Source organism: Microcaecilia unicolor, chromosome 1, assembly GCF_901765095.1.
Source record: "Microcaecilia unicolor chromosome 1, aMicUni1.1, whole genome shotgun sequence".
NCBI classification, from domain to species: domain Eukaryota; kingdom Metazoa; phylum Chordata; class Amphibia; order Gymnophiona; family Siphonopidae; genus Microcaecilia; species Microcaecilia unicolor.
In genome coordinates, this window is record NC_044031.1 from 482,465,361 (window position 1) to 482,482,573 (window position 17,213).

General features: G+C 39.9%; 1 protein-coding gene across 1 annotated transcript in view; it reads left to right on the forward strand.

The window, feature by feature from the left end:
• The window catches only part of ASXL3 (ASXL transcriptional regulator 3), a 372,418-nt gene that overhangs the window by 275,769 nt on the left and 79,436 nt on the right, over positions 1 to 17,213 (forward strand). Inside the window, 1 exon segment of the mRNA XM_030213960.1 lies at positions 7,587 to 7,750. Within this exon segment, the coding sequence (XP_030069820.1) occupies positions 7,587 to 7,750 (164 nt within the window).

The window sequence follows — 17,213 nt, forward strand, 5'->3', positions numbered from 1 at the left end:
AAATTGCAGAGTCATGGAATCGGAGGTAGGGTATTATTATGGATTAAGAACTGGTTGAAAGATAGGAAGCAGAGAGTAGGATTGCGTGGCCAGTATTCTCAGTGGAGGAGGGTAGTTAGTGGGGTCCCGCAGGGGTCTGTGCTGGGTCCGTTGCTTTTTAATGTATTTATAAATGACCTAGAGATGGGAATAACTAGTGAGGTAATTAAATTCGCCGATGACACAAAATTATTCAGGGTCGTCAAGTCGCAGGAGGAATGTGAACGATTACAGGAGGACCTTGCGAGACTGGGAGAATGGGCGTGCAAGTGGCAGATGAAGTTCAATGTTGACAAGTGCAAAGTGATGCATGTGGGTAAGAGGAACCCGAATTATAGCTACGTCTTGCAAGGTTCCGCGTTAGGAGTTACGGATCAAGAAAGGGATCTGGGTGTCGTCGTCGATGATACGCTGAAACCTTCTGCTCAGTGTGCTGCTGCGGCTAGGAAAGCGAATAGAATGTTGGGTGTTATTAGGAAGGGTATGGAGTCCAGGTGTGCGGATGTTATAATGCCGTTGTATCGCTCCATGGTGCGACCGCACCTGGAGTATTGTGTTCAGTACTGGTCTCCGTATCTCAAAAAAGATATAGTAGAATTGGAAAAGGTACAGCGAAGGGCGACGAAAATGATAGTGGGGATGGGACGACTTTCCTATGAAGAGAGGCTGAGAAGGCTAGGGCTTTTCAGCTTGGAGAAGAGACGGCTGAGGGGAGATATGATAGAAGTGTATAAAATAATGAGTGGAATGGATCGGGTGGATGTGAAGCGACTGTTCACGCTATCCAAAAATGCTAGGACTAGAGGGCATAAGTTGAAGCTACAGTGTGGTAAATTTAAAACGAATCGGAGAAAATTTTTCTTCACCCAACGTGTAATTAGACTCTGGAATTCGTTGCCGGAGAACGTGGTACGGGCGGTTAGCTTGACGGAGTTTAAAAAGGGGTTAGATAGATTCCTAAAGGACAAGTCCATAGACCGCTATTAAATGGACTTGGAAAAATTCCGCATTTTTAGGTATAACTTGTCTGGAATGTTTTTACGTTTGGGGAGCGTGCCAGGTGCCCTTGACCTGGATTGGCCACTGTCGGTGACAGGATGCTGGGCTAGATGGACCTTTGGTCTTTCCCAGTATGGCACTACTTATGTACTTATGTACTTATGTACTAATACCATGATAGTTCAGAGCGGTCACAGAAGATAATAAGAGTGAACCATATGTTCAGATGATACAAATCAAACATTTCAAAGTACAATGAACATTAAAGCTAAAGAACCACAAAACTCAAGATAATGCATACACATATTTCTGAAATAAAAAAAAGTCTTCAATAACTCCCCAAAAATAAATAATTCTTCATCACTCAAAGTTCTATAGGTAATAAATTCCAAAATTCTGCTGCCTTATAAGAAATAAAAGTTGACAACAAACTCTTAAACCTAACATTACATACAGATGGAAAGTGTAATAGACATTGGAGCTCATTTTTAAAAGAGAAAAACACCCAAAAAGTGTCATAAAACACCATTTGGACAAATATTTTCTACAAACATCCAAATCAGTATTTTTGAAACCTGTTTTGCAAACATCTATGCACTTCATCTGCATTGCATCCAAATTACAAGGGGCATGTTGGGGGCGTTTCGAAGACGGGATTAATGCAGGCTTAGAGTGTGCCTAACACTTGGACGTTTTGCAGCCATAATGGAGCAAAACAAAAATGTCCAGGGTGAAAATATAAACAGTTTGGTCTAAACCTGTTTTTCTAATGAAAAAGGCACAAAAAGATGGCCATTGGAAGGAATCAGGGATGACCCCCCCTTACTCCCCCAGTGGTCACTGACCCCCTCCCTCCACCCAAAAATATGAATAAAAATAGTACTTACTAGCCTCTATGACAGCCTTAGATGTCTTAACCAGGTCCAGTTGAGCAGCATGCAGGTCCCTGTCAGGTGGACCGAGGCCCATACCGCCCCCTACCTGTTACACTTGTGGTGGAAACTGTGAGCCCTCCAGTACTCACCAGAAACCCACTGTACCCACATATAGGTGCTCCCTTCACCCACAAGGGCTATTGTAATGGTGTACAGTTGGGGGTACTGGGTTTTGGACGGCTTAGCAGATAAGATAAGGGAGCACTGGTGAGATGTGTACCTGGGAGCATTTATATGAAGTTCACAGCAGTGACCACTAGGGTGTCCCATTGCTCTCCTGGGATGTCTAGTGGACCAGTCTGCTAAAAATGCTGGCCCCTCCTATGTCCCAATGGATTGATTTTTCTACATTTTTCACTGTACATTTTTTTTATTTTTATTTTTTTTTTTTCAGAAATGGCCTGAAAAGATAAACACATAGAGCACAAAACCTTGTTGCAAATGGTATTTTTGAGGGGGAAAAAAAGGCGTGTTGCGGTTTTGAAAATGGCCATATTTCTTATTCGGATTTTCGACTTTTAGTGCAAAACGTCCAATGTCCGACTTAGACTATCATATTATTTATCATATATCATATTATATATCAAAAATGCCCCACCAATCAGGTTCATTTTCAAAAGAGAAAAACGTCCAAAAAGTGGCATAAGTCTGTATTTGGCTGTTTTTCTTACAAAAATGTCAAAATCAGTATTTTTGAAACCTATTTTAGACGTTTTTCTATGAAGTCCGCCAGAAGTGCGTCCAAATCTCAAGGGGGGTGCCAGGGTTGTGTTCAGGGCAGGACTTGGGCGTTCCTAAGACTTAGACGTTTTTCAGGCATAATGGAACAAAACAAAACCGTCCAGGACTAAAACTTAGATGTTTTGAGCTAGACCTATTTTTATTACGAATAAGGCACAAAAAGGTGCCCTAAATAACCAGATGAGGGAATCAGAAATGACCTCCCCTTATTCCCCCAGTGGTCACTAACCCCATCCCACCCCCCAAAAATGTGATGAAAAACATTACTTACAACCTCTATGCCAGCCTCAGATGTTATACTCAGGTCTATTAGAACAGCATGCAGGCCCTGGAGTAGTCTAGTGTTGGGTGCAGTGCACTTCAGACAGGTGGACCCAGGCTCCTACCTCCCCCTACCTGTTACACTTGTGGAGGAAACTGTGAGCCCTCCAAAACTCACCAGAAACCCACTGTACCCACATATAGGTGCCCCCTTCACCTGTAAGGGCTATGGTAGTGGTGTACAGTTGGGGGTGGTGGGTTTTGGGAGACTCAGCACACAAGGTAAGGGAGCAATGGTGAGATGTGTACCTGGGAGCTGTTTATGAAGTCCACTGCAGTGCCCCCTAGGGTGCCCGATTGCTGTCCTGGGATGTCAGAGAGACCAGTCTACTAAAAATGCTGGCTCCTCCTACATCCCGATGGCTTGATTTTGTGCGTTTTGCACTTGTACAGTTTTTTTTTGTTTTGTTTTGTTTTTTCGAAAATGGACCAAAAAACAAAACGTCCAAATCACAAAACATTGTTTGGAACAGTATTTTCAAAAACAAAAGATATACATTTTTCTTTTTTTAAAATGACCTTTTTACCTATTCGGATTTTGGACGTTTTTTGCAAAACGTCCAAAGTCGGACTTAGACGTCATATCAAAAATGCTTCTTCATGTCTCTTTATTTTATTTATTTTTATTTGCTGCACTTGTATCCCACATTTTCCCACCTATTTGCAGGTTCAATACGGCTTACAAAATGTTACAACAACATATACACATTATAGGATAAGAATTTCAGAATATGGATACAGATGGGTACATAGAATATCATAACAAACATATTAACGGAATAATAATTTTACAATTGTTACAAATAAGAGTGCATAAGTAAATCATATTGGATTGGAAGTGAATTGAAAGATAAACATAACATAATGATATCAGGACAAGATATAATATTCAGACATGAGGATGTAATTAAGATGGGCAGATAGGAGGGTTCCTGAATAGTTGTAATTGGAATAATTAGGAAGTCAAATCGTTATGGGGAATCTTTGTTGTACGCCTTTATGAATAAGTAAGTCTTTAATAATTTTCGGAAGGTTGTCAGGTCGTGTGTTGTTTTTATGTTTTTAAACAGTCAGATTTACAGCTAGTAGAAATATTGACCATTTTCACCTTGCAATATGCTGTAAATTATAATCCCTACTTTAAACTGCACCCGCAACTATTCCGGCAGCCAGTGCAAGTCATACAAATATGGAGTTACATGATCAGATTGACTCAAAGAATATATCAACCTGACTGCTGTGTTATGAACTATGTGCAACCAATGTTTTAGTACAGGATGATAAAACACTACTGCAATAATCAATTTGGTAAAAATTAGGGATTGAACCACTAATCTAAAGGCAGAAACGGTAAAATATTTCTTAATATAGCACAACTTTTTCAACAAGAAAAAAGACTTCTTGACAATTAGATTTATATGCGCTCACATATTTAGCTTACTATATAACTCCACACCAAGTACCCTAGCTGATTTTTCAAAATAAAAACAATCTGTCCCAATATTAAATTGATGACCTCTAAAAGGATGTGCAACTGATCCAAAACATAGAAATGTAGTCTTTTCTGTGATTTAACTTAAGCCTATAGGTAGTGATCCAATTCTCTATTATACTGAAACAATTTACTATGCCCACAAGTGTTTCAGACCACTCAGAAAAAAACGGGACACAAAATTGAAATATTGTCAGCATATATAAAAAAGATAAATTGGTTTTCTCCAAAAGAATCCCCCAAAGATTCCAATAAACATTAAACAAGGTAAGCGAAAGAGGAGCCCTGTGGAAAGAGGGCGGCCTCCAACAATCTGACATTCCCTCATTCCACTTTACAGAATAAGACCTGCTAGTGAGAAAACCATGAAACCACTACTGATCCTGAAATTCCAAAGTTACTCAAGGTAAACATCAAGATCTCATGATCGACCAGATTGAAAGCACATGAAAGGTGGGTAATGGCTTGAATGACACTTGCCTCAGAGATGGAGGGCACTTTAAAGTCAGGCAACTGACCACATCAGGCGTTATCCCAGAAATGCAGTGTTCCATCTCTCCCCCCTGAAAGTTCAATCAGCTCCAGAGGAGAACAACAGATGACAGGTCTGATACCATAACATTCACAGTCTTAGCAGAAACAGCTCTGGCAGACATTTTGTTTCTTTCCCAGGGTACTATAAATAACACACAACCCAGCAAGAGAGTCCCATTTCTTTTGGCTTCACACATTCCGCGCCAACATTGCCAGGCCCAGAAGGAAAGAAAAGTCCTGGGGAACAGCTCCTGCAGCCCACGAACACCCATTTCAAATCTTTGGCTGCTGCTTGGCACAAACTTTGATGACTGCTGTGTTCTTCAGCTCAGGAAACCCAAGAGGAGCACTGAACTGACTGCAGCTCTTTCCTCTTACGCCGCAGTTCTCAGCGCTGCCAATACAGTGGCAGCAACAGCTTCAACCCTGCCGCTCTCTCTGCTACATGCATATACACTTGCACAAATTTTATAATAGCCATTAAGACATAATATATATCAGGAAAACTCTTTAGAAAATTTCCCCCATAAAGATAATTTTGCTGTGTTTGTTGCATTTTTAAAAACTATTATTCCGTATTTCTTTTCCTCAACTGCTACTCACACAATCTTATTTCCTGCTGGCAAACTGAAATGGAAGGTGGCTCCCCCACTAAGGCTTAACCCTTCTGCACTTTTTAGGGGGCTTTTTATTAAAGTGTAGAAAGAATGTTGTGGTTCCTGCATATAATTATCAATCCTCTGCCTTAATTAATCTACAAAATAATGAGTGGAGTGAAATGGGTAGACGTGAATCACTTGTTTACTCTTTCCAAAAAGACTAGGACTAGGGGGCACGCAATGAAGCTACAAAGATTATTTTTATTTTATTTCAGTACTAACATTCAAAGAAAAAGAGACATTTAAACCTGTTTGGGGTTTTTTTTTTTTTTCATTTTGTCTCTTGGGAGATCCCACTACGGACTTGATGGCCAAAGCAGCCGTAAAATACAGCTTCTTCCGTAAAATTTAGCAACTCGTAAACAGTGAGCGATGCACAAAGGAGATCGCATGCAAATGAGCTGCACGGATTCTTCTTTGCACATCACTTGCTATTTGCGAGTTCGAGCTGTCAAATGCATTTGACAGCTCTGATGCACCGAGCACACACATTTTTTTTCCTGGTGGTCCAGTGGGCACTGACACCCCCCCCCCCCCCCCCCCCCCACGAATCTTTTTTTTTTTTTTTTTTAATTTCCCTGGTGGTCCAAAGGACCCCAACACATACCCCCCTACAGCCCTCCGTCAATCATTTTTTAAAATTTTCCCTGGTGGTCTAGTGAACCGGATCCCTTCCCGCCCCCCCTCCCCATTCTCATGCACAGACCCCCTCCTAATCCCATCCCCCCACCTCCCTCCTCCTAATCCCATCCCCCCAATTCCTTCCCCCACCTCCTTCCATGTACCTTTAGACAGTGGAGGCAGAAGGGCAGGAACACAAGCTCCTGCGTCTGGCCGCCAGGAACAAAATGGCAGCGCCCAGGCCCTGCTCAGTACATTGTGGGATGCACTGGGTGGGGCTGAACATCATACAAGAAGGTTTTTTTTCCTTTTATTGTGCTTATCCCCGCCCAGTAGATCCCATAATGCACTGGGCGGGGCCTGTGCACTGCCATTTTGTTTTGGGCGGGCTCAAGGGAGGAGCTGTTGCTCGTGCGCTCCTGCCTCCACCTTCTAAAGGTACAGGGATCCTGAAAAAAAAAAGATTCACAGTGGGCGGGGGGGGGTATTGGGGTCCATTGGACCACCAGGGAAACTTTAAAAAAAATTGGGGGGGGGGGGGTGGAGCTCACGATGGGGCTTGGGGGGGGTGCGGAATGTCGGGAGGTGAGAGGTAGGAAGCACAAGCAGGCAGCCTTTGCAGCTGCCTGCTTGTGCTTCTCTCCTCTCTGACAGCTCCAGAGCAGCTGTAAAATTTGCTGGTTAAATTATGGCTGCTCTGGAACTGTGCATCCCCTGTAATAAACATCAGAATATTAATGAGCTCATTAGAATACTAATGAGCTCATTGTAATTCATCTGCATAGGGTTCTCAGTGGCTGCTAATGGCACTCAGGGCCACGGAAAACCCCTTTGTGCATTACTAGCCACATGATCACTTTCTTTAGACTGGCTAGAACCAGTCTAAAGAAAATGTTAATAGCTTGGTAAGCTTTATGCATCTGGCCCTATATCTCTTTCTCTCTCTTCATATTTGCATAAGCAAATGCCACTAAACGCTACCAGCCTGCTTCAGCATTTGTGCTGAACAATTCTGACGAATACTGGTGCAAACTACCACAGGCAATTAAATCAGAAGCTTGTGTTAACTTCAGTGAAGAATGGTTTCTCCGGCATAATCCAGGATTACCGCCTAAGTGTGCTGTTTGACTTTACATAATTTAAGGTTAGAGAGTGAGAAAAGGTGTTATCTTAAACAAATGTGTAAAGTGTGGCCCCAAGTAGACTTGGGGACTGTGGTTAGTCATATTTATCTGTTTATTGCAGGGCATTTGAAGTGGACCAAAGCTGAGGATATTGACATAGAAACACCAGGATCCATTCTCGTGAACACCAACCTGAGGGCTTTAATAAACAAACATACATTTGCTTCCTTACCTCAGCACTTTCAACAATACCTCCTGCTTCTGCTTCCAGAAGTGGACAGGCAGGTGAGTGAGAGCATAATAAATATTTTGTCATACAGCACTTCTGTAGCCTTTTTCTATGAGTATACAACAGCTTTTCCCCAAATACATTGTCATATTCTTGTCAGTGCCTTCGTTATAACTAACTTTCCCTGCTGGTCCATGTAATTAAAGTCAGAGGGACTCTAAGGTACATAAGTAAAAGTAGTAGTAAAGAGGTAACCTTGCTGACTGGTGAAACCTCAGCTGGAGTATTGTGTCCCATTCCAGATGCCATATTGTATGATATGAGCTGAGGCAATCCAGAGAAGGGTCACCAAAATGATGTGGAGTCTGCTTCAGAAACCCTTGCAGTGGAGGCAGTGCATGCAGATCTCTCTCATGAATATTCATTGTGGGTATCCTGAAAACCTGACTGGCTGGGGTGCCTCCAGGACCAGGTTTGGGAACCACTACTTTAAGATGAAGCTTAGAAATATAAACATGTATACTGTAGAGGTGAGGCAAGACAAGGGTGATATGAGAGAGATATTTAGGTACCTGAAAAATATTAATGATACGCAAGACACAAATCTGTTTCAAGGGAAAGTGTGTTCTGTAACAAGGGGCTACATATGAGGCTCTGAGGTAGTAGACTAAGGAGAAACCTCATGCTGTATTTTTTCATGGAAAGGATATGGAAGCGTGGAATGTCCTCCAAAGATGAGTGGTGACAACTAAAACAGTAATGGAGTTCAAGTGGGCATGGTATAAGCACAGAAGATCCTTATTTGCCAGAAGTGGGGACACAAATCACGGCTTAACAACACATAATTAAGGGTTCATATCTCCAGATATTGTGACCGCCAGAATGTATAGAAAAGAGGCTTATATGCACTGTTAGAAATCCTGGCAATAACACAGGCATCACAGCCTGATGGATTGTCTGATAGCTTTGGTAATAGATTCGACTGGCAGTTGGATCTGTCTGGCACGCTGCATCCTATTTAACAATTATAAGTCCTAGTGGAAACACAAATGCTCCCAAGTTACTTGCATAGCTGTCTGGCAGACTACACTAGTGACTTAGAAGGCTCACTAGATCGTACAGTGATGATGAAATCAAACTACAAGTTGTGTGGCAGGTTGCCAGTTCTGTAATTACTTAGAAGTCATAGCAGAAATGCAGGCATTCATAGGTAGACACTTTAAAAAATGGAGAAATGGTGCAACTCACAAATCAAGGGGCGGGAGCAAAACAGAGCATGGCAATTAGGCTAAACTGCCCAGCAGTGATCCAAATAATTAAATATCAAAAATTGTAGAATCATACCTACAAAACAGTTATTTAAAGAAAAATATCAGAACGATGACCATCCTTATATACTTAGAATGTAAATCAGTATCATTGTTTAACTAACCCAAATCTACTAACTTATTTTTTTTAAGATGTTAATAAAGCCTGAGCAGTTTAATTATTCATAGGATCTTCAGTTAGGTGAAGAAAATTCTATAGTGGAACAAATGCTCTGGCCATTTCTAACTTCTCAGCTTGTGACTGCTGTTTTATCTACTTTCAACATCCATGGGCATCTGCCTGAATAAATGAAGATAACTTACTCCTACAAAGCAGGGGAAGGTTATAAAAGAATCTATAAACACTTCTAACTAGAAGTTTCGACTGTCATAAATATTGTTAAGAAATGGAAGGTACAAAGAATTGTTGAAATCAATGCAAGATCTGGAAGACCAAGAAACTCTCTTGATAGAACTGCCTGAAAACTGGAGTAATTGTATACAGGTCTACAGTACACCACTGCTAACACAACAGTGAGAACTACACAAGGCTGTTGTCAGAAGGAAATGTCTTCTAAAACATCATCACAAAAGTCATCATCTAAAGTATGCAAAAGAAAACTTTGATGAAACCTGAAACATTTTTTAGAACAAAATATTTTGGAGTGACGAAACAAAATTGAACTGTTCAGCTACAACACTGCAAGATACATTTAGAGAAAAAAGGATGGCATATTTGAAGAAAAAAAACCCCACTGTATCAGCTGTTAATGATGAGGGTAGATCTATTATATTTTTCAGTTGCGTTACAACCAGTGGCACAGGAACTATTATACAATGTAAGGAAGAATGGATTCAACTAAATATCAATGAGATATATTTTCAAAGCACTTAGCCTTCCAAAGTTCCATAGACACTTATGGAACTTTGGAAGGCTAAGTGCTTCGAAAATATGCCTCAAAATGTCCTAAAAGCTAATGTCCCACAGTCAATGAAGAAACTGAAGCTGAAAGTAGGGGGATATTTAAGCAAGATGACAATATAAAAAAAAAATCTCTATATCAACCATGAAATACTTACAGGATATAAAGATAAAAATTATTTTATAGACCTCTGTCATATCTCCCCTCAACCATCTTTTCTCCAAGGTGTGAACAGCCCTAGCTGCTTTATCCTTTCCTCATAGGGAAGTCGTCCCATCCCTTTTATCATTTTCGTTGCCCTTCCGCTGTACCTTTTCTAATTCCAGACCCAATCTCCACTAAGCTTCTTTGGATCCATTCCTTCTAAACATTCCTTCACAGTTTCTGAACTAGAAGAGTTCCACAGGGAAGTATGGGACAAAATTCCCAAAAGCAAGAATGGAAAGACTCTTAACTGGCTCTAAGAGATGTTTGCAAAGGAGAAAAGTATTGACTGGAAGGGTAACCAAATATATGCCTTTTATATTTACTGTTTTCTTATTCTGAATCTGTTTTTTAAAAAAACATCCAAAGAGGATCCACGTACGTGGAGAACTCAATAGATCCCACGGGGCAGCAAACAGAGATAAAAGAAGTGGGAAAAGTAAACCAGGCTTGTCCAAAGAACTGGGACCAAACAAATAATAATAAAATCAACACAGTTTATTAATGTTTCCTTAGAAATGACTCGACACAACATTGTGTTTCGGCCTGGCGGCCTGCATCAGGAGTCTTATGTCTTAAGGAAAGACTGATGGTCTAATTTTACATTTAGGTTGAAAAATAGAAGGCTTGAAATAGCAACATAAAATTGGTCTTAAAAAAGACTGTTGTGTCAAACCGTAAGGCACTGGAGTAAGCACTGATGCAATAGTGAAGCCAGTCAGTCTTTCCGTAAGACATAAGACTCCTGATGCAGGCCGCCAGGCCGAAACACAACGTTGTGTTGAGTCATTTCTAAGGAAACATTAATAAACTGTGTTGATTTTATTATTAATTATTTGTTTGGTCCCAGTTCTTTGGACAAGCCTGGTTTACTTTAAAAAAAACAGCAAATAAATTGATATGATGCCTTAAAATATTCAGAAGGCTGTTGTATTTTGCTTTATTCCATGTAGAGGTTGTGTCAGGAGTCTTTCATGAAGTACTATGTCAAATGTTTCATGAAAATACAGATATCAAGGACTCACCTTTTTCCACGTTTATTCTCACCTTCAAAAACATATACAGAATGGTGAAGGAAGATTTCCCTAAATTGGCTGAATTCAAAAGAGAAAAACGTACAAGTGGCTTCATTCTGCATTTGGACGTTTTTCTCACAAAAATGTCCAAATTGGCATTTTCAAAACCAATTTTTAGACATTTTTCTATGAAGTCAGAAGTACTTTCAAATCACAAGAGGGCGTGTTAAGGGTGGGATCTGGCCATATCTAACACTTGGACATTTTTCAGCCATAATGGAACAAAACAAAACTGTCCAGAACTAAAACAGACGTTTTGAGCTAGACCTTTTTTTTTTATAACAAATAAGACATAAAAAGGTGCCTTAAATGACTAGATCACCACTGGAGGAAATCAGGGATGACCGCCCCTTACTCCCCCAGTGGTCACTCACCCCCTCCAACCCCCGAAAAATGTAATTAAAAACATTACTTGCCGGACTCAGATGTTATAGTCCATTAGATAGTCGTGGGTGCAGTGCAGTGCAGACAGGTAGACCCAGGCCCATACCTCCCCCTACCTGTTACACTTGTGGAGGAAACTGTGGGCCGTCCAGAACTCACCAGAAACCCACTGTACCCACATATATGTGCCTCCTTCACCGATAAGTCTATTGTAGTGTTGTACAGTTGGGGGTAGGGGGTTTTGTGGGGCTCAGCAGGGAAAATAAGGGAGCAATGGTGACGTGTACCTGGTAGCATTTATTTGAAATCCACTGCATTGCCCCCTAGGGTGCCCCCATTGCTCTCCTGGGATGTCTGTGTGGCCAGTCTACTAAGAATGATGGCTCCTCCTATATCCCAATGGCTTGATTTTGTGTGTTTTTCACTTGGACATTTTTTTTTTTTCAAAAATGGACCAAAAAGATAAATGCACAGAGCACAAAAACATGTAGCAAATAGCCATAAAAAAAATTTTAACACATTTTTCTGTTTTGAAAATGCTTATATTCCCCACTTGAATTTTGGGCGTTTTTAGCAAAACATCCAAAGTTGGACTTAGACATCATATCGAATATGCCCCTCCATATCCTATTAATGCATGCCTATATGTTCAATAATTTTCTTCTTTATAAAAGCCTTTACCATCGTGCCCTGCACCGATGTCAGGCTCACCAGTCTATAATTTCCCATGTCGTCTCTGGAACCCGTTTTAAAAATTGGTGTTACATTGACCACCCTCCAATCTTCAGGTACCGTGCTTGTTTTTAAAGATAAGTTACAATTTACTAAAAATAGATCTGCAATTTCATTTTTTTTTATTTCTATCAGTACTTTGGAGTGTATACCATGGATAAGTGACCACTTACACATGATAGTGATACCGGTTTTTGTGTACATTCTTAGCACCTAAAACTAGCCGGTTCTTTACTAGGCTTAACAGTAAAAAAATGCATTGTAACAGTCGCCGACATTGATAACTTCCTTTCTAAATGCATAAAATGTCTCTTATAAAACTAACCCATGCACCAAAGTATGTGCAATGACCAGAAATGTAACTCAAAAGATATAGACAGCCATGAGCAATACAACCAAATACATTTGTATATCAAAAAAGCTCAACCAAATTATTGAAACAGTAAAGAAAGACATTCACTCAAGGTGGTGTACAGCAGGTATAGCTTAAAATAAAAGTTAAAATTTTGTTGACAGCAAATCAATAGTAAAATGAACAAATGTATAATAGCGTACAAGAACCTTCAGGAAAGCATCAATCAAGTTTGGCAGCCCATGGAAACTACTCTCCAAAAAATTCCATTCATTGGTGTATATTTCAAAAACATCTAAATATCAACGAGAAGACTTTCAAACAGTATATTTCTCTTCATAAAAAAAAACACTATCGGATTTAAATTTATACTTACATTCAACTGTATATGGATTCAGAACCAGTATGCACTTTTATTGCTATCCATTCCAGCTACCAAGACACATTAAAGAACCGCAGAACTGAAACCTTAAGTGGTCCCAGCATGAATCTGTGTTTCAAGTAAAAGTCTTTATTGGGGAAGTTTCACTACATAGTCCTGAAAAAGCTCTGCTATAATTGCCAGCATTCGTCTTTCAACGATTCTGGGGGAAAAAAACCCAAATGACGTCGGTCTACATATAGAAGGCAGGAAAGAGAGAATCCCAAGCACAAGACAAGTAAAGCAAAAAAAGCACAATGGACCTCCAAAGTGAGATGTGGTACCTAACACAGGCTGTGCTTTGGCAGAACGTCTCCATCAGGGGGTCTATTAAAAACATACATACAAAACCATCTACAAGGATTGCAATCATACATTAAGAACGTGCTGAATGAAACTCTAAAATAAATATTAAAATAAAATGAGTATATGCAAAAGAACGTTAAAAATAAGTCTTCAGACAAATGTTATGAAAAGTGTGAAAAAGATGGCATCATAAAGACAGAATATACAGTGTTTTTGTGATTACTGTCAATATCAGTAGTACTACAAGGTTAAACAATGCCAACAAGTAGATCCAAAAAAGCTAAAAAAAAAAAAAAAAACCCGCTTAAATAATTGGTAAGAGGTGGAAGCTGAATAATGAAATCTATAGAAACATACCTCAGAAGTGAATTAATACACTTTCTTATATTTGAAATAAAATTAAAATTAATATAACTCAATGGATGCAACATAAATGAAAAATGAAGATGATAAAATATTAAGAATGCATGATAAAGAATATTTAGTTGATCTATAGAAGTGATGAACAGTGCTGTATGATCTACATTTTAAAAACAGGAGGAAATTCAGGAGCTCTGCATTTCAGTGACCACTCACCAGCATGGCACCATGTGCCTCTTGTCCTCACTTGTTTAGCCCTCTTGACCAAGCTAAAATATCGGCTCGCCTTATCAAATTGTGAGAATCTTTTTTTCTACTTTGCCGTGCAATCGCTGATATGGAGATCGGGTACACAACATAGATACATAGCAGTCAAACTACTGAAAAGAAACAGGGAGTGGAGCAAGGTGTCTGACAACAAGATGGTGGATAGTCTGGCTCCGCCGAACCCCTCCATCTGCTCCACAGGAACCGCTGAAATAACCATGGAGGTAATGGCATGAGTGGAAGCCGCTCTGAACAAAAAATTGCAGGCCATCTATGACAGAGCGGAAGCGACTCATGAACAGCTGGATGGCTTCAACCTTGACATGGACCACCGGCATCAGAGAGTCAGTGACATGGAAGACAGCATGGTTGCAGTGACGGAGCCATCAGAGGTGATTTACAAGCAGTTGGCTGAAATAAAGACCAAGATAGATGACTTAGAAAACTGTTCCCACTGAAATAATCTGATGCTTATTGGAGTATCAGAGTCTCTCAAGGACTTGGAACTGGTGGGCTTTTTTGAATGCTGGCTGCCACAGTCGCTGCAGCTCAATACTCAATTAGACCCCCTGAGGATGGAACAGGCACACATAGTGGGCCCCCCACAGCAAAAAACTCTAAACCCTGTGCAGTAATACCTCAGATCTTGAATTATAATCACAAACAGGCCATTTTGAGAGCTATTCAATTGGGTGTTTCATTGAATTATGAAGAACAAAACATTTTATGTTTCCAGGATTATTCTGCATATGTAGCCACTGCCCAGAAGTTGTTCACTCCTGTTTGTTCAGCCTTGCATAATAAGAAAATTAAGTTCTCTGTACTGTATCCCGCAAAGGTAAGAATGCATTATGGGGAACTGAAAATTCTTTGAGGACACTGGACTGGCTAAAGACGTCCTCAATTCTGTTTCTGTAAGCCTCAAAGAATGATGTTCTGACTCCTGGAATTGATGATTGGCTTCTGGTATGTGTTTAGATCCATAGACATAAAAAGGTGCCTTAAATGACTAGATCACCACTGGAGGAAATCAGGGATGACCGCCCCTTACTCCCCCAGTGGTCACTCACCCCCTCCAACCCCCGAAAAATGTAATTAAAAACATTACTTGCCGGACTCAGATGTTATAGTCCATTAGATAGTCGTGGGTGCAGTGCAGTGCAGACAGGTAGACCCAGGCCCATACCTCCCCCTACCTGTTACACTTGTGGAGGAAACTGTGGGCCGTCCAGAACTCACCAGAAACCCACTGTACCCACATATATGTGCCTCCTTCACCGATAAGTCTATTGTAGTGTTGTACAGTTGGGGGTAGGGGGTTTTGTGGGGCTCAGCAGGGAAAATAAGGGAGCAATGGTGACGTGTACCTGGTAGCATTTATTTGAAATCCACTGCATTGCCCCCTAGGGTGCCCCCATTGCTCTCCTGGGATGTCTGTGTGGCCAGTCTACTAAGAATGATGGCTCCTCCTATATCCCAATGGCTTGATTTTGTGTGTTTTTCACTTGGACATTTTTTTTTTTTCAAAAATGGACCAAAAAGATAAATGCACAGAGCACAAAAACATGTAGCAAATAGCCATAAAAAAAATTTTAACACATTTTTCTGTTTTGAAAATGCTTATATTCCCCACTTGAATTTTGGGCGTTTTTAGCAAAACATCCAAAGTTGGACTTAGACATCATATCGAATATGCCCCTCCATATCCTATTAATGCATGCCTATATGTTCAATAATTTTCTTCTTTATAAAAGCCTTTACCATCGTGCCCTGCACCGATGTCAGGCTCACCAGTCTATAATTTCCCATGTCGTCTCTGGAACCCGTTTTAAAAATTGGTGTTACATTGACCACCCTCCAATCTTCAGGTACCGTGCTTGTTTTTAAAGATAAGTTACAATTTACTAAAAATAGATCTGCAATTTCATTTTTTTTTATTTCTATCAGTACTTTGGAGTGTATACCATGGATAAGTGACCACTTACACATGATAGTGATACCGGTTTTTGTGTACATTCTTAGCACCTAAAACTAGCCGGTTCTTTACTAGGCTTAACAGTAAAAAAATGCATTGTAACAGTCGCCGACATTGATAACTTCCTTTCTAAATGCATAAAATGTCTCTTATAAAACTAACCCATGCACCAAAGTATGTGCAATGACCAGAAATGTAACTCAAAAGATATAGACAGCCATGAGCAATACAACCAAATACATTTGTATATCAAAAAAGCTCAACCAAATTATTGAAACAGTAAAGAAAGACATTCACTCAAGGTGGTGTACAGCAGGTATAGCTTAAAATAAAAGTTAAAATTTTGTTGACAGCAAATCAATAGTAAAATGAACAAATGTATAATAGCGTACAAGAACCTTCAGGAAAGCATCAATCAAGTTTGGCAGCCCATGGAAACTACTCTCCAAAAAATTCCATTCATTGGTGTATATTTCAAAAACATCTAAATATCAACGAGAAGACTTTCAAACAGTATATTTCTCTTCATAAAAAAAAACACTATCGGATTTAAATTTATACTTACATTCAACTGTATATGGATTCAGAACCAGTATGCACTTTTATTGCTATCCATTCCAGCTACCAAGACACATTAAAGAACCGCAGAACTGAAACCTTAAGTGGTCCCAGCATGAATCTGTGTTTCAAGTAAAAGTCTTTATTGGGGAAGTTTCACTACATAGTCCTGAAAAAGCTCTGCTATAATTGCCAGCATTCGTCTTTCAACGATTCTGGGGGAAAAAACCCAAATGACGTCGGTCTACATATAGAAGGCAGGAAAGAGAGAATCCCAAGCACAAGACAAGTAAAGCAAAAAAAGCACAATGGACCTCCAAAGTGAGATGTGGTACCTAACACAGGCTGTGCTTTGGCAGAACGTCTCCATCAGGGGGTCTATTAAAAACATACATACAAAACCATCTACAAGGATTGCAATCATACATTAAGAACGTGCTGAATGAAACTCTAAAATAAATATTAAAATAAAATGAGTATATGCAAAAGAACGTTAAAAATAAGTCTTCAGACAAATGTTATGAAAAGTGTGAAAAAGATGGCATCATAAAGACAGAATATACAGTGTTTTTGTGATTACTGTCAATATCAGTAGTACTACAAGGTTAAACAATGCCAACAAGTAGATCCAAAAAAGCTAAAAAAAAAAAAAAA